At 42.5% G+C, this 24,631-nt stretch overlaps 1 protein-coding gene and 1 non-coding gene across 3 annotated transcripts; one reads left to right on the top strand and one right to left on the bottom strand.

Annotated features, from left to right (window-relative positions):
• Window positions 1-5,134: 5,134 nt before the first annotated feature.
• Window positions 5,135-5,206, bottom strand: trnac-gca (transfer RNA cysteine (anticodon GCA)). The gene has a single exon. It is a non-coding gene; the product is annotated as a tRNA-Cys (tRNA).
• A 2,075-nt stretch (window positions 5,207-7,281) lies between these two features.
• Window positions 7,282-23,738, top strand: LOC115171066 (plexin domain-containing protein 1-like). 2 transcript variants are annotated; one of them, XM_029727549.1, is made up of 14 exons: window positions 7,282-7,594; window positions 19,883-20,037; window positions 20,543-20,686; window positions 20,839-20,908; window positions 21,095-21,217; window positions 21,309-21,427; window positions 21,554-21,653; window positions 21,755-21,847; window positions 22,006-22,087; window positions 22,169-22,229; window positions 22,348-22,474; window positions 22,755-22,784; window positions 22,878-23,035; window positions 23,162-23,738. In XM_029727549.1, the coding sequence occupies exons 1-14, from the start codon at window positions 7,519-7,521 to the stop codon at window positions 23,279-23,281; spliced, it is 1,458 nt and encodes a 485-aa protein (XP_029583409.1). In that variant the 5' UTR covers window positions 7,282-7,518; the 3' UTR covers window positions 23,282-23,738. The 2 variants fall into 2 exon arrangements, with proteins under 2 accessions (XP_029583409.1, XP_029583408.1); XM_029727548.1 differs by having other exon boundaries at window positions 22,755-22,790.
• Window positions 23,739-24,631: the final 893 nt, after the last annotated feature.

The following is a 24,631-nucleotide window of genomic DNA, read 5'->3' as shown; positions in this document are numbered from 1 at the left end:
ATGAGTGGAGAACAGGAGGGCTTCTTAAAAAAAACTAACAGGTCTGTGAGAGCTGGAATTCTTACTGGTTGGTAGGTGATCAAATACTTATGTCATGCAATAAAATGCAAATGAATTACTTTGGATTTTTGTTTTAGATTCCGTCTCTCACAGTTGAAGTGTACCTATGATAAAAATTACAGACCTCTACATGCTTTGTAAGTAGGAAAACCTGCAAAATTGCAAGTGTATCAAATACTTGTTCTCCCCACTGTATGCACTTCCTACACACTTCTCAGTAGTGGGTTTCAGACTTACCTTATGAAGGTGCGTAATGGGCTTTGCAGGCGTGGTTCCCTTGCGCACGCTGAATAAATGTAATTCAAACCCTGAAAACCCTCTAACTTCCTAGCCGGCAGATTTTCAGGGTTTTCAGTACATTTATCTTAAGCCATCCCTTCAAATACAGTGTACCTTTAAGTTAGACTTTTGATGACAGACTCAACAGAATAATCCAGAGAATGGGTTCAGAATATTAGGGATTGTAACGGCCGTCGTCAAAATGAGACCAAGGTGCAGCGGAGGATGTGTTCATCATGAATGAATTTAATGGACCGAATGAACACTTTACAAAAATAAACAAAAAATGACCAGCAACAGTTCTGTCAGGTTTAACAAAACTAAACAGGAAAATAATCACCCACAAACCCCAAAGGAAAAACAGGCTGCCTATGTATGACTCTCAATCAGCAACAACGATCTATAGCTGTTCCTGATTGAGAGCCATACACGGCCGAAACTAAGTAATACACCAACATAGAAAACAGAACAACGCCCACCCATGTCACACCCTGGCCTAACCAAAAATAGAGAACAAAAAACCCCCCCCGGAGGACTGGCGGGCACCGGAGGACTGGCTGCGCCGGAGGACTGGCGGGCGACTCTGGCTGCGCCCGGCTGGCGGGTGGCTCTGGCGGGTCTCCGGACTGGCGGGCGGCTCTGGCGGCTCCGGACTGGCGGGCGGCTCTGGCGGCTCCGGACTGGCGGGCGGCTCTGGCGGCTCCGGACTGGCGGGCGGCTCTGGCTGCTCCGGACTGGTGGGCGGCTCTGGCGGCTCCGGGCTGGCGAGACCCACTGGAGGCCTTGTCCGAGGAGGAGGCACAGGATAGACCAGGATGGGGAGACCCACTGGAGGCCTGGTCCGAGGAGGAGGCACAGGATAGACCGGGCTGTGGGGGAGCACTGGAGTTCTGGTGCATAGGCTTGACACCCCTACTCCAGGCTGAATGGCCACTAGAAAACGGAACATAGAATGCCCACCCATGTCACACCCTGGCCTAACCAAAAATAGAGAACAAAAAACCCTCTCTATGGCCAGGGCGTTATAGGGATCAATGAAAGAAAGCCATCTAAATATATGCATATTGATCTGTCGTTTCAGCACCAATTGATAGATTTAAATTACTCTGTAGTCACCGACATTTTCAACCTCTCCCTGACCCAGTCTGTAATACTTACATGTTTCAAGCAGACCCCCATAGTCCCTGTGCCCAAGAACATCAAGGTAACTTGTCTAAATGACTGCTGACTGTAGCATTCACATCTGTAGCCATGAAATGCTTTGGTCATGGCTCACATCAACCTCATCATCCCAGAAACCCTGAACCCACTCCAATTCACATACCGCCCAAACAGATCCACAGATGACGCAATCTCTATTGCACTCCACACTGCCCTTTCCCATCTGGACAAAATAAACACCTATGTGAGAATGCTGTTCACTGACTACAGCTCAGCGTTCAACACCATAGTGCCCACAAAGCTCATCACTATGCTAACATGATGACCAGACAGCACTCGTCGCACGCGCGAGCGTTGCAAAATAAATGTACACATACATGTTATTCAATCATTGCACCCACTCTGCTCGCGCGCGTCAACGAGTGTCTGTGTAGCCAGGCGCTAAAATAGAACTTGGTTCTATTTGTGACGCGCGAAGCGCTGCAAGTCCTGTCTCTCCCATCTCCTCATTGGCTTTTAAGAATATATACGCCCACGAGGGTGATTGAAAGATTAGCTGAGGTCCACACTCCAGTCCAGTTGGTAGTGTTAATGCACCTAAAGTTGGTAGCCCACCGCCATAAAAAGTCTAAAGAAGAAGAAGAAGCCTGAAGGTGGAGAGATTACTGGAAAACAAACGTTTACCCTTTTATCTGTTGATTAATTGTCGGAGTAGAGGACCTTGTGCATTTCAGGTAAAATGCAACCTACTGTTTATATCCCAAGACAAATTAGCTAGCAACAGCAAGCTAACTAGCTAAATTGCCATAAATGTTTAATGCTTTTCAACCTGTTCCCGAATATAGTTGGTTCAGAGTTTGTTTTGATATTTTAACCTGCTTCTCCTGATTGCATCTGGTGTGGCGGGACAAAATCAACATGCGTGTGATGGCGCACATGGACACACGCGCGTATGCCATCTGGTCAGCATGTTAGGTCCCTGGGACTGAACACTTCACTCTGCAACTGGATCCTGGACTTCCTGATGGGCCACCCCCAGGTGGTGAAGGTAGGCAACAACACATCCGCCACACTGACCCTCAACACGGGTGCCCCTCAGGGGTGCGTGCTTGGTACCCTCCTGTACTCCTTTGTTCACCCACGACTGCGTGGCAGAGCATGACTTCAACACCATCATCAAGTTTGCCGATGACACAACGGCGGTAGGCCTGATCACCAATGACGATGAGACAGCCTATAGGGAGGAGGTCAGAGACCTGGCAGTGCAGTGCCAGGACAACAACTTCTACCTCAACGTGGGCAAAACAAAGGCGCTTATCATGGACTACAGGAAACGTAGGGCCGGACACGCCCCCATTCACATCGACAGGGCTGTAGTGGAGCAGGTTGAGAGCTTCAAGTTCCTCTGTGTCCACATTGCTAACGACCTATCATGGTCCAAACACACCTACACAGTCGGAAAGAGGGCACGACAATTCCTCTTCTCCCTCAGGAGGCTGAAAATATTTGGCGTGGGCCCTCAGATACTCAAAAAGTTGTAGAGATGAGAGCACCTTGACTGGCTGCATCACCGCTTGGTATGGCAACTGGTCGGCATCGGACTGCAATGCGCTACAGAGGGTACATTACTGGGGCTGAACTCCCTGCTATCCAGGACCTCTATACCAGGCGGTGTCAGAGGAAGGCCCTAAAAATGGTCAAAGACACCAGCCACCCAAGTCATAGACAGTTCTCTCTGCTGTCGCACGGCAAGCGGTACCGGAGCGCTAAGTCTTGGACCAAAAGGCTCCTGAACAACATCTACCCCCAAGCCATAAGACTGATAAATAGTACCAAATAGCTACCTGGACTATCTGCATTGACCATTTTTGCACCAACTCTTTTTGACTTTATGCACACACACTGCCCTCTACCCACACACTCAAATGTACTTACCCTGACACTGACACTCCAACACATACACACACTCACGCACACTCACACATAACACGTACACACAGGCACACTGTCACCACACACACACACTTCCACACTCATCACATACACTGCTGCTACTGTCTATTATCTATCCTGTTGCCTAGTCACTTTACATCTACAGTATATTTACATATCTAACTCAATTTCCTCGTACCCTTGCACATCAACTCGGTACATAGCCAAGCTATCATTGCTCATTGTGTATTTATTCCTCATGTTACTATTTTTTTCTATTATAATTTTGGTTTTGTTGATCGTATGGAAGGGCCCGTAAGGAAGCATTTCACTGTTAGTCTACACCTGTTGTTTACGAAGCATGTGACAATTAACATTTTCTTCGTTTAGATTTGATCTTATTTAGGGGTTAGAAAAGTATTTATGAATCACAAAAAAACTGGTTTGGAGAGCCTTTACACACGAAGGAAAGAACATGGTGGTTTGATTCATTCAGAAAATTGCCACATTCAGTTCTTAGACCCATGGTAATGTTGGAAAATATGTGTACGTCGAATTATAATAGGGAGAATATTGTACAGAAGTAGGCTATACCCTCGTCTATTGCCTGCACTAACCATGGAACTGTGTGAAGACACAGCCAAGTATTGCACCATACGTCAGGTTCAAACTGTTATGGCTTAGTCGGCGCTCAGCTCCGTAACAATTTAATTAGCTTACGTGTCATCTTTAAACAAATATGATCAACTGTTACTAATGATCCTCAGCAACAACCACATGGCCGTGACGGCACTTACAGAGGAAGAAAATGAGGATAAACGAAACAATTGAATTAAATGGAATGATAATGTAGGCTATACCAACTGAATTGATCTAACAATCAATTGGCAGTTGAATGTGTGTTGTTATTAGGCCTACTGACGGTCAATACTGATAGTGTCTAATATTTAACATGATAGAAACAGGAAACAGAGAAAGTTGGGGTAGCCTATAATTAAGACATTCGAGAGTGCCCATCTCTGCCAGTTACAATAAAATTCTGTACAATTTAAATTCTGCATAATGGCACAGAATTTCAGAAACTATACTGTGGGAAAGTTGATATGTTGATATGCTTCAGTTTGCAGCCATATGACTGGTTCAACATTTGTCTCGCAATAATAAGATAAAATGTTTCTAAAAGAAGTGTCGTTTATATTTACAATTCCCTTATCCAAACGGATGACTCATTTACCTAGCTCTTATTAACAGCTCTTATCAAGTTGTAAATTGCGGTGCATGAAGAATGGGGTTACTGTATTTCTATCAGAAAAAATACAGTACATGCTTTTTCCACTTGGAACCGCTAGGTTCTCTCGACCTTATTCATTGTTTCCTTCTGCGCAAAGACGGTGGAATTATTAGGGATTAAGTCAAGTTCAGAATCTGGATATCTGTAGACACATTTCCACCACACCTTCATTTATTTGATCTCCACCCAAAACAAATAGCAGGTGAATAGCATGCTATTCTCAAGCTTAAATTCAAGGTCAGAATACACGTAGAGAGCAAACTGCATAGAAGGGGAATTTATGCGCCCTTAACTCGGGTCGGAATCGGGCCCATGTTTATGTTGGCCTTACCTACCCAGTTAGACACCATTCACTATTCACCAACCCAACATTGATAATAACTATTAGACTGATATGTATCAAAGAAAATGAGGGGGCACCCGGATTTGAACCGGGGACCTCTTGATCTGCAGTCAAATGCTCTACCACTGAGCTATACCCCCTGATAAAAAGCCTAGTCACCAGAGGTATTCTAGTCAATGTTCTGAGTAAGTGTTTAATAGGTTAGTGCTACTAGAACATTGCTCCACCCCCTGTGTATGTATAAAGTGTATGTTTTCTTTTATTTTTATTTAACCTTTATTTAACTAGGCATGTCAGTTAAGAACAAATTCTTATTTACAAGGACGGCCTACGCTGGGTCAATTGTGCGCCGCCACGGGACTCCCAATCACGGCCGATTGTGATACAGCCTGGAATCGAACCAGGGTCTGTAGTGATGCCTCTAGCACTGAGAAGCAGTACCTCAGACCGCTGCGTGTGTGTGTGTGCAGGGTTGGGTAGGTTACTTTCTAAATGTAATCTGTTAGTTACTAGTTACCTTTCCAAAAGGGTAAATTGTGCGCCGCCCTATGGGACTCCCAATCACGGCCGGTTGTGATACAGCCTGGAATCGAACCAGGGTCTGTAGTGACGCCTCCAGCACAGAGATGCAGTGCCTTAGAGCACTGTGTGTGTGTGTGTGTGTGTGTTGGGTAGGTTACTTTCTAAATGTAATCTGTTAGTTACTAGTTACCTTTCAAAAATTGTAATCAGTAACGTAACTTTTGGATTACCTACATTTTGTAAAATAATCTGATTACTTTCAGAAGCACACACACACCGCATCCAGAACACAGAGCCAATATTTACCCAGCCGTCTGACCAACACAGGAGGATCAGATGTACAGACACATGAAAGAGGAACAGAAAAATGGAGAGAGAGAGACAGGGTGACAGGGAGAGAGCTGGGGAAGAGAAAAGGTGGTAGATATAAAGGCTACTAAAAAAAGAGTGAATGAGGAAGATGGAGAGAGAGAGCTGTGTTAAATGAGAGGGAAAGAGTACAGAACTGAGTGTTTGTAATACAGGAGAGGAGCTGAATATGAGAAATAGAGGAATGACACTGGAACAGCAGAACATTCTTTGGAAGTTTGTATTTTTACATCCAGATCCAACATGTTATTGACCTCTTTGAATCTGACTGACTCGTGGAAAAGGTATAACGTGAGTCACTTACAATTCAAGTCTCTCCCTCTATTAATGTTGTAATTCCCCAGATGACCAGTAGAGACCAGTGTAAGCAAATGAAATTGTGGGAGCTTATTCAGAACATGCTCATAGAAATCTGTTTACAGTAAAACCGAGATTTATCTTTTCATTGTGCAAGAGAATTGTCAGTTCTATTGTAACATTCCAATGTTCAATGACATTCTGAGTATCATGCCCTACTAAATATGGCCCTAGCCCTAGTATGCAGGCTACGTTTTCCAGCAGTGAGTCTAGTAAAGTCTCAACTGTCATTTCCTCACCAGCGTTCTCTAGCCTAATTTTTCAAAGTGGAACTGATTGTAATGGAACAGCTGAGAGAGAAGCGGAGTGATGGTGGAGACAAACACACAGTGCTTGTAAAGGAAAGCTTATTTGAGCAGTATAACAGACTAAACTGCTATCGCATGTGCCTGGAAATTAAACCATAGCCAAACAAAACAAGACATGCCCTTTTTCATATGACCCACAAAATGTATGCTCAATACTCAGACAATATGTTTGTTTTGTATTGACTAGATAAACATTCATAGCAGTGAGCATGGAATACCAAAACTAAAGTGCTTATGGACAGTATATGTCATTGTGGTAATTATCTGGTATGGTGGCTGTATGGTTAGAAGCACTGTTAACTGCTTGTTCTTCACAGCAGTTTATAACCAGAAGGTCAATAGACAGATTCCGTGAAGAGATTGTACTGTTTTTAATGCATTCAGTTAATTTTCTGCAGCAGCCATGTCTGAACACAGAGGCACTATATCATTGTCCAAGGCTAGGAGATGCCATGGCATGGCATCTACTATTGAGTTCCCTCGGAGATAAGAGAGAGGGCTCCACTGTGATTCCAGATGATTTCACTAGAATCCAAGTCCAAATATGGAAGGAGAGAGACAGAGACTGGGGCACATCAAAGCAAAGAGGATGGATATAAAACATGAGAGAGGCAGGACATGCAGGGAGAGAGAGAGAACACTTTCATCTCCTCAGCTGCTGCGCCTTATCATCCCTCTGTCTTTGTAATCACCATGGCAACGGAAGAACAGCATTGAGAGGGTGTTGTAGAGGGAGAGAGAGTGTGTAAGTGGAGAGAGCATGTGAGGGAGGGAGAGGAGAGGGAGCTACAGGGTGACTGGGACCAGGAGAAACTCTGTTGTTGAAAGAGAAGAGAGGGAGAAGAAGGAAGAGAGAGTAAAGAGAGAGCTGTGTGTTTTTGTTGTTTCTGAACAACATGTGTCTCAGTGTGCTGCTGCTCATCTTTCTCTCCCAGGCAGAGTTGGGGAGAGTTTGGGCTCAGCAACAAACAGGTAAGCTTTTCTTTCTCCCCTACCTCTCCTGTGTTTTCCATCCTGGTTATCTTGTCTCAGTGTACTTCATCACCTTTTTTCACCTGTTGTCTCGTCCCTCCTTCTCTCCTCATTTTCCCCATGCATCACTCTCTTCATTGGGGAGGATGGGCTTGTGGTAATGGCTAGAGCAGAATTTTTGGAATGGTATCAAATACATCAAACACATGGTTTCCATGTTTGATGCCACTCCATTCGCTACGTTCCAGCCATTATTATGAGCCGTCCTCCCATCAGCAGCCCCCATTGCTTCACACAGCCTCTCTTTAGGTCACTCAGGTGTTGTACTTTCTGCCGTACAATATCACCTCATCCAGGCGCTTCTCTACCTTTTTTAAATTCCAGAATCATCTTTTATTTACATAATATATGCCATTTACATCTGTCCATCTCTCTTTCCCCTTCATAGCTCTCACACTTCCATCCTAAGATGTCACAACAACTTATGATCACATGGAATAATAACAACTTTTGTATTTAACATTAAAGAAAAGCTGTGAGCGTTATGGCATTCTTTTTTATTTGATATTTCATGGCTTTAATAACCTACGTACAGATGTCTTTGAAGACACTGTCTTTACTCATTTACTTATATAAGGGAAATGGTACAGGTTCATGATTGTGTTTGGAAACGGGCATGCCCTTATACTCTTTGTTTGTGCAGAAAAGTTAGTTCCTTGTTTGCAATGAAAGTGTGACCATAAAAAACGCCATGTTCCAGAAACGTGCAAATGACTCAGAATAACAACCCACAAAACAGCATTGCTTCTGCCTAACATTAGATTTGGACATATTTCTCCCTGCCACTCTGCTAGCCTAAAAGTCAGGCAGTCCAGGGTGGGAAAGGAGAGGTGAAACGACAGTGAGAAAAAACTGTTGGGGAATGTAGGCAAAAAGGTGGTAGCTTGATGAATCGTGTGTGTTTTTTTATCCTTTATTTATCCAGGTCTTTCTCATTGAGATAAAATCTATTTTTCAAAAGACACCTGGTCCAACAGCAGCAGGGGGAAAAAAGTTTCAGACACAACATTGAACAAAACTATAGACACACATACAGTACAACAATGACATATTACCTGTGTGTTTGTATGTATGTGTGTTGAAAGTGTATGCATTTCTGTGTGCTTGGGGTATGACAGGAATGCTTGTGGACCGATGGAGGGGGATGCATGGTGATGCGTTTCTCCTTCTAGCCATTTGTCTCCACCACTGCACTCCTCTTTCTATGATCTCCTGACTTTTCAATACATCCTGTAACCTTTATTAGCCAAATCTCTGCTCCTAATTCCTATTTTATTTCACTAGTACTCTTTGCTGACTGTCTTCCTCTCGTGACCTTTGTTTTGCTCCAAAATTCCTTGAGGAAAGGCAGATGCATCTCATTCTCCTTCCCTGATACTATCTACCACCGTCAAAACAACAACAGCTCTTCACTGAGCTAAATGAATTGCTTTTTTGTGTTTATCTTACACAGCATAAAATTCGATTATTTTATTTTTTACATGCATTGTAAAAAAAAAAGCTGTTTGAAATAGGATCAAGTGGAGCTACCCCTCGAGAGCTTTCTGCAGCATCTAAACCAGATTATGAAAACACAGTTTGTGCGATGAAAATGAATTGTGAGGCTGCTGACCTCAGAGCTTGGCTCAATGTTCTTTGTCCTGTTGAGAATTTCACTTAACAAATGACTTGTGTCTGGTCCAGCCATACTGGGGCCAAGCCTGCACAGAAAAAAATGGAAAGGATAAATCTGGATATACTAAATATCTGTGTGGCTGACATCCATAGATGTGATTTCACTGTCGTGGAGGTTTTGATCTGCAACAGCAAGGGTCATTGTGACATCTTTACAGACACTTCTGGCAAGTTTCAAGAGAACAGAAGGATCCGTGTAGTAGGGATAGAGGAGCAGGGAGGGACACAAAGAACCTAAAATCCTAAAGGAATTCTGCCACTTTTCAACCTCATATTCATTATCTCCAGCACCATACCAGTGTCTACATACGTGTTCACGTCACGTTTCTATGATCTGTGGTTAAAGAGATAAGAAGAAACGTCCTAAAATATGGTCATCTGTGACATCACAGAGTAGGATTAAAAGAAACAAAAATAAAACAGTGATTTTCAAAACCTTGTTTCTAGCCAGAGGGGGTATTTTATTGCTCTCCATGTCACTGTGTATCTCATAGTGTTTGAAAATCACCGTTTTTTAGGTTTTCAGCTAGAATATTATAACTTTATCTTTTTTTTCTACAAAGCATAGAAATGCTCCATTTTCACATATGTAGAAATGGTATTGTGCTGGAAATAATGAAAACGAGGTTGAAAAGTGGTAGAATTGGCCTTTAACGGTTCTTTGGCAGAGTTAAAGAAAGTGATTTTCTGGATGATGAGGTGTGATGTTGGCATTGGGGAATAAGACATGGTTCAGCGCTGATCTTCATTGAGATGCCTGACTTAGTTCATTATGGGCTTTGTCTTATCGTACAATGAAAACCAGAATTAATTCCTTTACCTCATCCACTGAGAGATTGGGTTTCACCATAACAAAGGAAGTATGAGGTCATCACTGCTCTCTTGTTTTCATAGAAGAGATCTTGGTGTTTTTTCAAAATGTAAAATCTCTTGTTTCAGCATAACACCTGTTACCTTATAAGCTTTATCATATATGTTTTGGGGTATTATGCCACCCACCAAGTCTTATTTGACTGATATGAGTAATGTGTTCAAGTTATAACGTGAGGACAATTTGCTTGATTAGCTGCATGCAAGTTTTTTAGACTCTTCACAGTCACTTTCTGTTGGCATTCTGGATGATGGTTGTTCCTCTTGTGGGTCTGACCCTACAATTACCACTGCAGCTGTAGTGAGTGGGTGTGTGTGCCTGCAGTATGTGTCAGTGTAAAGCAGGGATGGCCAACTGGTGGCCTGCAGGCCCTTTTTGTAGGCCCGCGGACTAATAAAAAAAGAAAAATCTATTTTTTTTTAGGAACTCAGTTGGGTCTCAACTTAATGTTGAGAGTTAGAGTAATAGAATACCCAAAGTGTAAAACTGATACTTTTTATCACATTTGAATTGCATGAAATTAGGTATAAAATTGCAGGCAATGCCATGACCTGGTCACAAAGCCTAACAATCAACATACATTTCAATAATCCATAAGAATGGCTGAAGAAAAATATTTAGCAATATTTTAGCCATATTAGGTCAAAAGTTCACTTTTTAATTCAGGTATCAATGATCATTTACTGTGTGTTTGTAGTTTTAAGCTTATTTCGTCACGTGCACAGGTACAGTGAAATGCCTTTCTTGGAAGCTATTTCCTAATGCAGTAACCAATATCAATGTAGTGCTACAAAATAAAATACAACAAAAACACACAAGAAATAGAAACAAGAACACTGGAAAGTAAGTATGCTATACACAGGGTCAGTGCCAATATCATATTTACAATATGCAGGGATACAAGAGTGATAGAGGTAGATATGTATAGGAGTAAGGTGACCAGGCATCAGGATATATGATAACAGAGTGTCAGTGTGCGTGTTAAGTGTGTGTGAGCAAATTAAGTGCATGTGCTAGAACGTCAGTGAGTGTGCATAGAGTCAGTGCAAAACTAAAAAAGAAGGTCTTCGTATTCATATGATCGGCCACATTGAGTTGAACTGTGGAAGTAGTGTGGCATCCGGCTGATCCTGAGCCAGCCCTGGCAGCCGCTCCCATGCAGGAAAGGGTGTGCCCTCTCACCCTCCGGTCTGACTGACCACTCACAGAAACCGGCCTGGAAATATGGGCTGAGTGGTTTCATAGCATCAGGGTTATTTTAGTGCTCAGGCCAGAAGACTGTTTGACTGTCTATCGGCCTATGAGCTGTAGTTTAAACTTGACAATGTTAAGAGAGGGTGTGGTATAGTTTTTCTGCAGACCTGACCTCTGTTTTAGACAATTAAAATGAAAGGAAAGCCTGAGGTCTGTGACTAAGTGACAGTTGCCTGTGTTTAAGCAGGCCAGACACTCAGTGTGGGCCTTATAATATAACAGAGGAGGTGTTTATGTTATAACGGTATTCTCACTTGTCATGTCCTATTTCTCCTCTGTCATCAGGCATTCCAATAAATCAGTGGTTCCCAGACTGTGGGGTCGAGAGGTCGGCGGGGGGGGGGGGGAGTCAGTTGGGCTTTCAACTCACTTTTAAGAGTTGTAGTAGTAGACGGCACCAAATTGGGTAGTGCGTCTACAGTTTTCGTCTTGTCATGTCAGTCATCGCAGGCGTTAGAGAGATATTTATAACTTGTCCGAAATGTCCAGATCAACTAGCCCATTTTAGCTAACATTTTTTAGGTCGATTTTTTTGGCCCATTGATTTTGTTGTAATGTTTGAGACACTCACTCTTGTGGTGATGTGTGTTTTGTCCTATATTTTAATATCATTTATTTTTATTTTTAATCCCTGCCCCCGTCCCCGCAGGAGGCCTTATGTAAATAAGAATTTGCTCTTAACTGACTTGCCTAGTTAAATACATTTTAAAAAATGAAAAATTAACTCAGATATCACATGAACACACAACAGGATGTTCTCCAATGATGGAAGGCCCCCCGCCAGAGTGAAAAAGTTTGGGAGCCACTGCAATACATGATTTATCACCCCCGCATGCTGGTTTTAAAAACAGACATTCTAGAACACTATAGTCACATATGCCTGATTCTTCAACTGGTTCTGTATGTTCTCCCTCTCCCATCTGGGGAGATGACCCTGGATTGTAGAACTGTGCTGGAACTGGGTTCACAAGAGAATTGGATGTTGTAGCCATAGAAATAGAATGGTCCTATATGTTTTACATCACCAACCATACCACACCTCATTTCCCCAGAAACATGCTGCAGTGCAGGCAAACACATATGTCTATGGGGAAACCGTGACACCAAAGATCCAATTGGACTTTTTATATTTTCTTTTGCAGAGACGGTCCCCGTACTTCTCCTCAAAAAGAAGAGCAAGGATACAAAACAATCTAGGACCAAATCTCCCTTGTGACACTACCCACTATCACAGGCCTCTCACACTCTTTTAGCATTTTAATTGCCCTTTAGTCCCCTCCATTTCCTATCTCCCCCTTCACAGCCCTCTATTTACTCCTTATCTCGACTTGAAGTCTCTTGATGTATTTAATTGGTCTCCCCCTGCTCTGGGTATAATAGTCTGTAGAGTTATGCCGTATAATTACTAGCCTTGGTGCTAGTCTGTTTGTTTCTGCTCGCTTGCCAAGCAGGCAGTAGGTAGCCTACCTGTTAAGAGTGTTGGGACGGTTACTGAAAGGTCGCTGGTTCGAATACACTAGCTGAAAAATCTGCCGATGTGTCCATGAGCAAGGCACATAGACTCTAATTGCTCCTGTAAGCACCACTGGATAAGAGTGTCTGCTAAATTAATGTACATGTAAACACCTTATGGAATTGTCATGCCAAACATATGTTTGTCTTGACAATGGAGTAGGCAGAAGCACAAACAGATCTGGGACCAGTCTATAGAATGCATAGGAATTTAACTTACAGTGATTTATAGGATCTATATCAGTTATGGGTTGCAAGAGCCTTTAGCACAATTGCATCCAGTTGGACAGTGTTGTACATGCTTGCACGATAGTGGTCATTATGTTTTAGTGACATATAAAAAATATATATGACTGAACATTTCCTTTGAAATAGACCTCTGCTAAAGCCAAAAAAAGCATACCATGTAAGAATCTCAAATGATAACGTCGACAAATGAAGACATTTACGATTTACAAATATGATGGAGTGATAAACCCCTGATCGCATGAGTCTATTTGAGATGAGGGCCGTTAGATGAACCTTAGCTGCACTTAAACCCTCTTCACACCCTTCTCTCAGCAATCATCCTCAGCAATCATCCTACTAGCATGACGGAGCACATGCAAAACAGTCTGGATGGAAGCGTGACTCTTTACCACAACAGTCCTTTAGGAAGTGACACCTCTTCCTTCACCTCCTGCCCTCTTATCAGAATCCTCTAGACAGGCAGGCTCCTCTTGTTGGCTTGGTGATACGCCAGTGATTTAAGTACCGATGGCCTTGAGGGTTTTTACTCTAGACCACTTAACTGATCAGAGCTGGCCAACTACAGCCCTGCTCCCTCCAAACCCTTCCCTTCCAAAACATGACCACTCATTGCAATGCAGACCATCACAGAGAGAATAAAGCTCTACATATTGTGGCAATGCATTTCTGTTGCTATGTTTTACACAACATAAGAGGCACCTTATAACAATGACCACTTTGTATTTGATGCAGTTTGTTTTTCCAAAGCCCATCTCCATATTCAGCAGTCATGTTTCATTGATGCTGTAATGAAACAAAAGATGGCACATCAAGAAGAAATATCATATTCCGAGTGTGCGCAAACATCAGACAAAATGAGCCCTGACAATTATGGGTGGTGCCAGTATGGTCAACACATTGCTAGTAATACTCATCTGTGGCCGTGGTTTGATGAGGGCTTTGGATTAGAATATCACTAATCGCTGGTGAAGTGATCACTAGAACCACATTTTGAGGTGTTGTGAATGAATGCACTTTCATGGTTTGAGCAGCTGGCCTGTGTTTTTCCTCAGTCTACTAATTGTAGTGTGTGAGGTATGCCAACTTAACCATAAGTTATATCACCAACACCTACTTTATGTCTCCTACCCACCCACACAAACACTTGTGGCCACCATAGAATCAGATCATTGCCAACACACATTCCCCTTGCAGGTTATTTCAGTGTTTGGTTTAGCTTTCTATTTATATGCTAAACATAGGCTTCTTTTCAGATTTGCCAGAGACAAGCCACACGGACACAAACTGCTGGCTAGTGTTAGTCAAGCACCAGATTATTCACTTAGGGTTAACTATACCTAAACGTTCTGAATAGTTTAAATGAATGAAGTGATTTGATTAAGAAAAGGGCAGTTTATATAAAATGAACGCCTGTTTGTGCCAGCCAGGGTTGATTCCACCCAGTCGGTGCAACAACAAAATCGGGTAACAAAAATTGCCATGTTCTGAGTCGGAGTTCTATCACACAAGGTATCTGAGAATAACGAACATCACTTTCTCTCTCTGATCTAGTAAGAAAATTCAAACATGACCAGACTGCAAACTGTATTACCCGCCTGTTACCCAACTCAGTTTGATCTGCTCAACAACAGTTATTTCCAGAGAAAATTTGCGGCAGCCAAGCTGACCACGGCATGTTCATGGTGATTCCACCGGGAAGAGTGAGATTCACAGATGGAATCTCTTTGCTTTTTTGTTTGCCATGTGCCTACCGATATTCGAAAACTTCCTGTCGTCTACTGAAAACAAGAGACAAAACAGTGAACGTATATAGTACAGGAAGGCGCCCAAATTTAGGGTTACAAGAGACACCCCATTTGAAAAATAAAAACACGTGCGGTAACGTTTATATAGTAAATGTGATGTCATGAACACACCCCCTCTTTCAGAGTTGGACGAAAAATGACTAAAAGTAGTGTAACATTTAAGCTGTCTAGATCAGGAAAGCAAGTTCATCAGAAAAAAACTCTTCATGTAATGATGACGTTGACAATAAGTGAGATTGTCAACGTTGGCTGGTGTGTTTATGGGCATATTCAATATCTCCCTATCCCAGTCTGCTGTCCCCACATGCTTCAAGATGGCCACCATTGTTCCTATACCCAAAAAGGCAAAGGTAACTGAATTTAATGACTATCGCCCCGTACCTGCCACCCTAGGCCCACTTCAATTTGCTTACCGTCCCAGTAGATCCACAGATGATGCAATCGCCATCCCTCTGCACACTGCCCTATCACACCTGGACAAGAGGAATACCTATGTAAGAATGCTATTTATTGATTATAGCTCAGCATTCAACACCATGGTACCCTCCAAGCTCTTCATTAAGTTCAAGGCCCTTGGTCTGAACCCCGCCCTGTGCAACTGGGTCCTGGCCTTCCTGACGGGCCACCCCCAGGTGGTGAAGGTAGGAAACATCACCTCCACTCCTCTGATCCTCAACACTGAGGCCCCACAAGGGTGCGTGCTCAGCCCCCTCCTGTACTCCCTGTTCACCCATGACTGCATGGCCTAGCACACCTCCAACTCAATCATCAAGTTTGCAGATGACACAACAGTAGTAGACTTGATTACCAATGATGTCGAGACAGCCTACAGGGAGGAGGTGAGGGCTCTGTGAGTGTGGTTCCTGGAAAACAACCTCTCACTCAACGTCAACAAAACAAAGGAGATGATCGAGGACTTCAGGAAACAGCAGAGGGTGCAACCCCCATCTACATCGACAGGACCGCAGTGGAGAAGGTGGAAAGCTTGAAGTTCCTTGGCATACACATCACTGACAAACTGAAATGGACCACCCACATAGACAGTGTGGTGAAGAAGGCGCAACAGAGCTTCTTCAACCTCACAAACTTTTACAGATGCACAATTGAAAGCATCCTGACGGGCTGTATCACCGTCTGGTATGGCAACTGCATCGTCCGCAACCGCAAGGCTCTCCAGAGGGTGGTGCGGTCTGCCCAATGCATTACCGGGGGCAAACTACCCACCCTCCAGGACACCTACAGCATCCGATGTCACAGGAAGGCCAAAAAGATCATCAAGGACATCAACCATCTGAGCCACTGCCTGTTCACCCCACTGTCATCCAGAAGGCGAGGTCAGTACAGGTGCATCAAAGCTGGGACCGAGAGACTGAAAAACAGTTTCTATCTCAAGGCCATCAGACTGTTAAACAGCCATCACTAGCACGTTAGAGGCTGCTGCCTTTAGGCATAGACTATAAATCACTGGCCACTTTAAGGAATGGAACACTAGTCACTTTAATAATGTTTACATATCTGGCATTACTCAACTCATATATATACTGTATTCTATACTATTCTACGGTATCTTAGTCACTTAATAATGTTTACATATCTGGCATTACTCAACTCATATATATACTGTATTCTATACTATTCTACGGTATCTTAGTCACTTAATGTTTACATATCTGGCATTACTCAACTCATATTTATATATCTCATATGTATACGTACAGTTGAAGTCGGAAGTTTACATACACTTAGGTTGAAGTCATTAAAACTCGTTTTTCAACCACTCCACAAATTTGTTGTTAACAAACTATAGCTTTGTCAAGTCGGTTAGGACATCTACTTTGTGCATGACACAAGTCATTTTTCCAACAATTGTTTACAGACAGATTATTTCACTTATAATTCACTGTATCACAATTCTAGTGGGTCAGAAGTTCGCATACACTAAGTTGACTGTGTCTTTAAAAAGCTTGGAAAATTCCAGAAAATTATGTCATGGCTTTAGAAGTTTCTGTTAGGCTAATTGACCTCATTTGAGTCAATTGGAGGTGTACCTGTGGATGTATTTCAAGGCCTACCTTCAAACTTAGTGCCTCTTTGCTTGACATCATAAGAAAATCAAAAGAAATCAGCCAAGACCTCAGAAAAACAATTGTAGACCTCCACAAGTCTGGTTCATCCTTGGGAGCAATTTCCAAACGCCTGAAGGTACCACGTTCATCTGCACAAACAATAGTACGCAAGTATCAACACCATGGGACCATACAGCTGTCATACTGCTCAGGAAGGAGATGCGTTCTGTCTCCTAGAGATGAATGTACTTTGGTGCGAAAAGTGCAAATCAATCCCAGAACAACAGCAAAGGACCTTGTGAAGATGCTGGAGGAAACAAATGTATCTATATCCACAGTAAAACAAGTCCTAGAGTGACATAACCTGAAGGGCAGCTCAGCAAACCTCAATCCTATAGAACATTTGTGGGCAAAACTGAAAAAGCGTGTGCTAGCAAGGAGGTCTACAAACCTGACTCAGTTACACCAGCTCTGTCAGGGGGAATGGGCCAAAATTCACCCAACTTATTGTGGGAAGCTTGTGGAAGGCTACCTGAAATGTTTGACCCAAGTTAAACAATTTAAAGGCAATGCTACCAAATACTAATTGAGTGTATGTAAACTTCTGACCCACTGGGAATGTGATGAAAGAAATAAAAGCTGAAATAAATCATTCTCTCTACTATTATTCTGACATTTCACATTCTTAAAATAAAGTGGTAATCCTAATTGACCTAAAACAGGCATTTCTTTTTAGGATTAAATATCAGGAATTGTGAAAAACTGAGTTTAAATGAATTTGGCTAAGGTGTATGTTAACTTCCGACTTCAACTGTATATTTTAGTATTTTGATCATTTGTGCAATTAATACAATCCCTCAAAAATGTGCATGTCAGCAGTCAAGTTTTGAAAATAAAGCTTGATATACAACTTTATCTCGCAACTGTATTCTATACAGAAACGCACAATAAAAAATCTGATGCATGGACAATGTTCTGTGCACATAAAACACAACACTGCTGACATAACCGAGAAGGCTTGGATGTTGCAAACAATGCTAGCCAGCATCTGTATGACACCAGATGGCGACAGGCCAGCAGAACTAACAATGGAATGTAGCTAGCGTAGACAACATCTCCAGCACCACACATAGACAACATCTCCAGCACCACTCATGTGAAACACCTCCTGACTTAGCTAGATGAACTGGCAACTAACCATCTCAATAACTCACAAGCAATTGCCATGCGATAAACAAACAAAAAACTAAAATGACAGCAACAGATCATGACCAGACTGCACTGAGAAATGTCCCGAACCAAACAAAACACTTTCTGCTTTCAGCCCCCTACTCAAAGCACTTTAAAAGAAAACCAACCAGACGCAACTAAACAAAATGTCCAGTGGGGGGGCTCTACATCACAACGTGCAATCAAAGCCTGAATGAGGCTACGGCCACACATGGAAAATGAAAAACGGATGAAACCGTATATGCATTCTTGTTGAATCCGTCATTTCTGTAATTTCCAAACACAAAATCTCTATGTGTCTCCGGCCTGAGAAGCAGAATAACCAGATGCATTGTGGCCTCAAGCAGAGTGATGTGGGGACATGTGTTATCTGATAACCACAGTGGTCCTCAGAGATTGGTCCCTCCTAATCCCAGATGATTTCAAATCCACATTGAGTTATTTGTTTGGATAATGTTTTAGCAGAACGTTGTGGAACATATGCTGTATTGTAAGTAGCTTTGGGAACTGCTCACAACTTTGGATCCAAGAGACAGAACATTGCAGTCCATGGGATATGCAAGACAAGGAGAGGAGGAGGAGGAGAGAAAAGCAAAGCGGCAGACAAACAAGAAATCCTCAAGGCCTTTCTAGTTTGTTGTATTGTGATTAGACTGTGGTCCAGCCAACACACGTCTTACGTGTGTGTGTGTGTGTGTGTTTATGCATGGGTGCGTGCAGTTGTAGGAACTCTGAAAAAAGGAGTTCAAAAGTTGAAATGCATGCCAGCGTTCCCTCATGGCCAGAGATATGTTAATGCTATGTTCACTTTCAGCCCACAATATCCAAACCATTGCATTGAGTAATACACACTCGGTTCAGGGCTATGCAGTAATCTAAAGCCAGGGTTGGGGATTAATTAAATTACATGTAGTTCAACTAGTAATTTAACTACATTTTGCAGTATTCTAAATTCTAATCTTGGTAGTGTTTTCAGAAGTGAATTACTTTTTTTCTGCGTGGGTGTAGCTACTGAACTAGACACACATTTTTTGCAAAAAGAAAATATGGGTGATGTAGGCAAGAATTTCCTTTATTTTTCAGCATAAGACCTGCCTAATTATCACTTTAAACTGATTTGTGTTTAATGGGCTAAATTAAACATTCTGTTAACATCTGACTCCAGAGTGTTCTGTTCTTCCGATTTGTAGTCCATGACATTTCAGATTTAGATATGATCATTTTTCACAAAGTAGTTTTGATGTAGTGAGCTACTTTTTCAAAGTAACTTTAGTTAAGTCAACTATATTTTCCTTAAGGCTAGCTTTAGTGTATCTTAACTTCCACCAGTGAGAAGTCACTGAGCTACTTTTTCAAAGTAACTTTAGTTAAGTCAACTATATTTTCCTTAAGGCTAGCTTTAGTGTATCTTAACTTCCACCAGTGAGAAGTCATTTGAAGTAGCTTCCCCGACTCTGCCTAAAGCAGATGCTTGATTTGTTTATAATGTGACCGAGTGGGTTCCGATATGCACCTTCTGACTGACACTGACTTGATCTGTGTCACTGACTCACTGTGTTTTGGACAGAGATGCGGTATCATGTGAATGGACAGCAGCACGATGAGAGGCCATCACACAGGACCCCCAGAGAACCGTTGCTGGGTTACGCCAGGGTGGCCAGGGAAGTACTCGGAGGAGGACTGACCATCAACACCCTACCAGACAACATGACACACTTAGTGGTGAGTGGCGCTGGGGCAGTTGTCCAACAACACACTAGTGTGGGCAAGATGTGTACGTACAGTATGTCAATGCGAGATTCACTTGTTCCAGTTGTGGTGGTAGAATACTGCTCCCTGCTGGCCTTATACAAAACAAATCAATGATGAACCGCATTAGACTGCAGAGGGTATATTGAAAAGAGTTGAACAATATAGATCAGATCAAATTGCAGTGAATCATTTCAACCTTGCTGCTGAAAGTTATAGTCCAAGACATTCAAGGATATCCTAAGGTTTCTAAAAGCGTATCCCCTTAACTTATTTAGTATGCACCTTGCATTCTTCATATTTAGTATCCCTCTCTTTTTATACTACTATGTAATAAACTGGAGACTAGAACTCAATGTAGATTGTGTGTTTGTTTGTTTATGTGGGCTAGCATTCAAATGTTGCACCATTATTCTATCTCTCCCATTGCATCCCTCAACTTCTCCTCTTGCACTCACCTCTACTGTTTCTATAACAGGAGGACGCTGGTAGGTATTACTCATGGCGTAGTTTTGGCCCTGATGACCAGCGCACAGATGAACTCTGGGTAGATCTAAACGACCTAGAACATGGCCAAGTCAGAATGCATGGCATTTTGTCCAATACACACAGACAGGCTGCGGTGAGTTATACACTTAGATACACACACACACACACACACACACACACACACACACACACACACACACACACACACACACACACACACACACACACACACGTACGTTCACTCACATTTAATGTTCCTCCCTATCTCTCTTCCTCGTATTCCAGAAGGTTGCCCTCTCATTTGACTTCCCCTTCTATGGACATTATTTGAGGCAGATTACCATAGCAACAGGAGGTACATTTCATTATTCTTCTGACACATGGCAAGTTGTTCAAACTCAGATGGAGCCATTTATCACATTTCTTCCTTTCTACTCCCTGCTTGTTACTTACGTTAAGCCTAGAAGGAGTGAACTATTGTAACTACCAGTTGCCACTTGCCATGCATCTCCATAGAACCCTGACCTCTGACCTTCTTCAGGGTTTATTTTCATGGGAGAGGTCACACACCGCATGCTGACAGCAACACAGTACATCGCTCCCCTCATGGCCAACTTTGACCCCAGCTTCTCCAAGGAGTCTACTGTTCAGTACCTGGACAATGGTAAGCCATAGAGTAACATTCAGACAGCGCTTGTTATTTGACTTTTGACCCTTGGTTGACCTCTGTGTGACCTGTCCTGTACTGACCCCAGGTGAGGTGTTTGTGGTGCAGTGGGAGCGGGTGAGACTCCACGGGAGGGAGGCAGAGGGGGCATACACCTTCCAGGCTGCCCTGCACCTCACAGGGACCATCACCTTCAGCTACAGAGATGTGAGAGAGACTTTAAACATGCACACTTATGAACCTTGTACAACACATTTCTGATTTGAATGTATTCCATCTAAACACAGGCACACTCTGTCCATTTTTCTCTACTTGTCTCTTTCGCTCTTTCAGATACCTTTGCCAGTGGAGGTGATAAGTTCTACTGAGCACCAAGTGAAGGCAGGGTTGTCAGATGCATTCATGGTGAACCTGCCTTCCCCTCAATCCTCAGGTTAGCAGCAAGGGTTCCCTAACCCACAGTTATCCAGGTTGGCAAGTCTTTGATGTCAAAGACTTTTGCTAAAATGATCTGAAATGATATCTCTCACATAGATGCCCAACGTCGGCTCTACGAGTACCATCGGGTGGACATCGATACAACTAAGATCACCAACAACTCTGCCTTTGAGTTCACTGCATTGCCTAGTAAGCAACTAATCTCTATCCCTCATACAGGCCTCTCAGACATTTCATCCTCAATAACCAGTCACAGGCACAGCTTAGTATAATGTTAATGCCAATGCCAATCATGTCGCTACAGAATCAAAACCCAGGTCTCTCTGTCTCTCCCTCCCTCTGTCCAGCCTGTCTGCAGCATGACAGCTGTGAACTCTGCCTCTCGTCCAACCTAACCTCTGGCTGTACCTGGTGCAACGTCCTCCAGAGGTGAGCAGGACAGGAGTGTAGATCCCTGTCTGAATAAAGGAGTCCTTGTTTATTTTTGTTTGACATCTGTGTCTGTTTCAGGTGCTCAGACGGAATGGACAGACACAGGCAGGAGTGGCTGGACTACGCCTGTTCAGAAGAGGTAGAATTGGACAATGTCAATGAACGTTCACATACTTTACATATACTGTACATCAAATGTAAATCACAGTCTCAGCTTCCTCTGTTAAAACCACAATTCTCATCCATTATATGGACAGGCCAAAGATGTCACCTGTGAGGATTATTCCAAGGGGGGACCAGACAGCTCCATTGACCCTTCAGTTCCCTCAGACTTTGAGGTCACCACTCCCCTGGGGCCCCTACTTGAAGGCCCTGCCACGGAGAGTAAGTCAAGTGTGTAAATGAGTGTGCCTGGGAGGGTTTATATCGGAGTATTAGAGTTCAACTGTGCATGCAGCAGTGTTAAACAGAGCAAGAACAATGATGCCATAGTAATGCTCTAGCGCTCAGTGTCTGTCTTTAGCCAGTGCCTACAGTAATCTGAGTGTTCTTAGAACATGCAAAGAAATTGCACAGAAATGGAGTTCAGGAAAATAACAATGGAAGCAGTTTGAGTCCTAACTGCTCAATATTCAAACTGATCCTACATGTGATCTTCCTGCAGATGACACCAAACGTGTGATTCTATACAATGGTAAAGGTGGGTGGATCTTGATTCTCTTTGAATTGTGTGTATGGAGCTATGTTACAGGATTTTGATTGTACATTGTCTCTCTTTCCTGGTTAGACGTGAAGACAGGCCCTCCGAGACAGCACGACGGGTCAGCTCACACAGGTGTTATAGCAGGTGTAGTAGCTGCATTGGTGCTACTGCTGGCTCTGACACTTCTGGCACTTTACATCAACTCTCATCCTTCTGCTGCCTCACCACTCAACATCCTACAGGTTAGTAACACTATCAGGGCTCACATTCAACCAGCTCTGTCAGTCTATGTCCTGCTAAATGTAGACTTCTACTCCCATTCTCTTTAACCTTTTAAAACAATGACCTGTATGATCTTATTTCAATAGCGACGCAACAGCTACTGGCCATCCATGAAGTTCAGGAAGCAGGGATTCCACTCCAGCTACGCAGAGGTGGAGGTCGAAGGTCACGAGAAGGAGGGAATCATGGAAGCTGGCCAGTGCTGACCGGATTGAGGAGTAACTGGATGATGAGGAGAGAAAAATGAGTTTGTAGGAGAGGAAGGAGAGAGCTTAGAGTTACACACACATTCCCTAGTCCATTACACAAATCATATTTTTTTGTTCATTCATTTTTCAATAATCACTTCAATAGTGCCTGTCTTTGTTGGCAAAGGAATGGGGGGTATTGTATATCATTTTTGGTGGACAAAGTCTTAAACTCTTCTCACATCCGCGACTCAGGTTTTAGGGAAAGGGACAAATGAGAAGAGGCCACTTTTAGGCTTTGCTAGAATTTCTTTGTTGAGTTCCAAGTTTCTCAGCAGGTACGGATTACTGTCTCACAATTTACCACACACCTCCATGGGATGTGTAACTGGAATAAACTGTGATACATTATGACTATCAACATCCATGGAAAAAACACTATAAAGGATTCTGTATCCCTGCGCTTCCATGACAAGAACGAAGACCAGTTGAGGATGTTCTTCAATGATAATCTCTGTACAGTTAATGTTTGAATGTTTTGTTCCTGTATTGCTTTTTTTATACACAGTACCAGTCAAAAGTTCGGACACACCTACTCATTCAAGGATTTTTCTTTATTTTTACTATTTTCTACATAGTAGAATACTAGAAAGACATCACAACTATGAAATAACACATATAGAATCATACAGTAACCAAAAAAGTGTTAAACAAATCAAAATATATTTTATATTCTTCAAAGTAGCCACCCTTTGCCTTGATGACAGCTTTGTACACTCTCAAAGCAAAGGGTGGCTACTTTGAAGAATCTCAAATATAACATGTATTTTGTATAACACTTTTTTGGTTACTACATGATTCCATATTTGTTATTTCATAATTTTGATGGCTTCACTATTATTCTACAATGTAGAAAATAGTAAAAATAAAGTAAGACCCTTGAATGAGTGTGTCCAAACTTTTGATTGGTACTGTGTATGCCAAGAATGTATTTCATAAATTGATCAGAGGCAATTCAGTGCTCTTCGTACATGACTTTGACCTTCCAAATTAAACCCAGATTGAGGATCCTGTTTTGAAATACAGCACTTTGAAATAATAAATCCATTTGAATGAATAATGTTTAATTGTAATGTCAACCAGAAAAGGAGAAAACTCAAAGTGGGCTTGTAATTTCTGCATCCTGACCAGTGAAACCAATTCTGATTTGCGACAGCAGATGTCACCCAAACCAAACTCATTTGCAACTTTATTTCATGTAGGCCTTTACAGCAGCCTACATACAGATTGTAGCAGATGGCATGATCATCATGTGGAATAAAAATCGTTGGCGTGTATTCTAGATACTTTTTCTAAATCATGTTCACG

Source organism: Salmo trutta, chromosome 32 (genome assembly GCF_901001165.1).
Source record: "Salmo trutta chromosome 32, fSalTru1.1, whole genome shotgun sequence".
NCBI lineage: Eukaryota > Metazoa > Chordata > Actinopteri > Salmoniformes > Salmonidae > Salmo > Salmo trutta.
The sequence above is the reverse complement of the archived record's forward strand: the minus strand, read 5'-3'. Positions and strand labels throughout refer to the sequence as shown.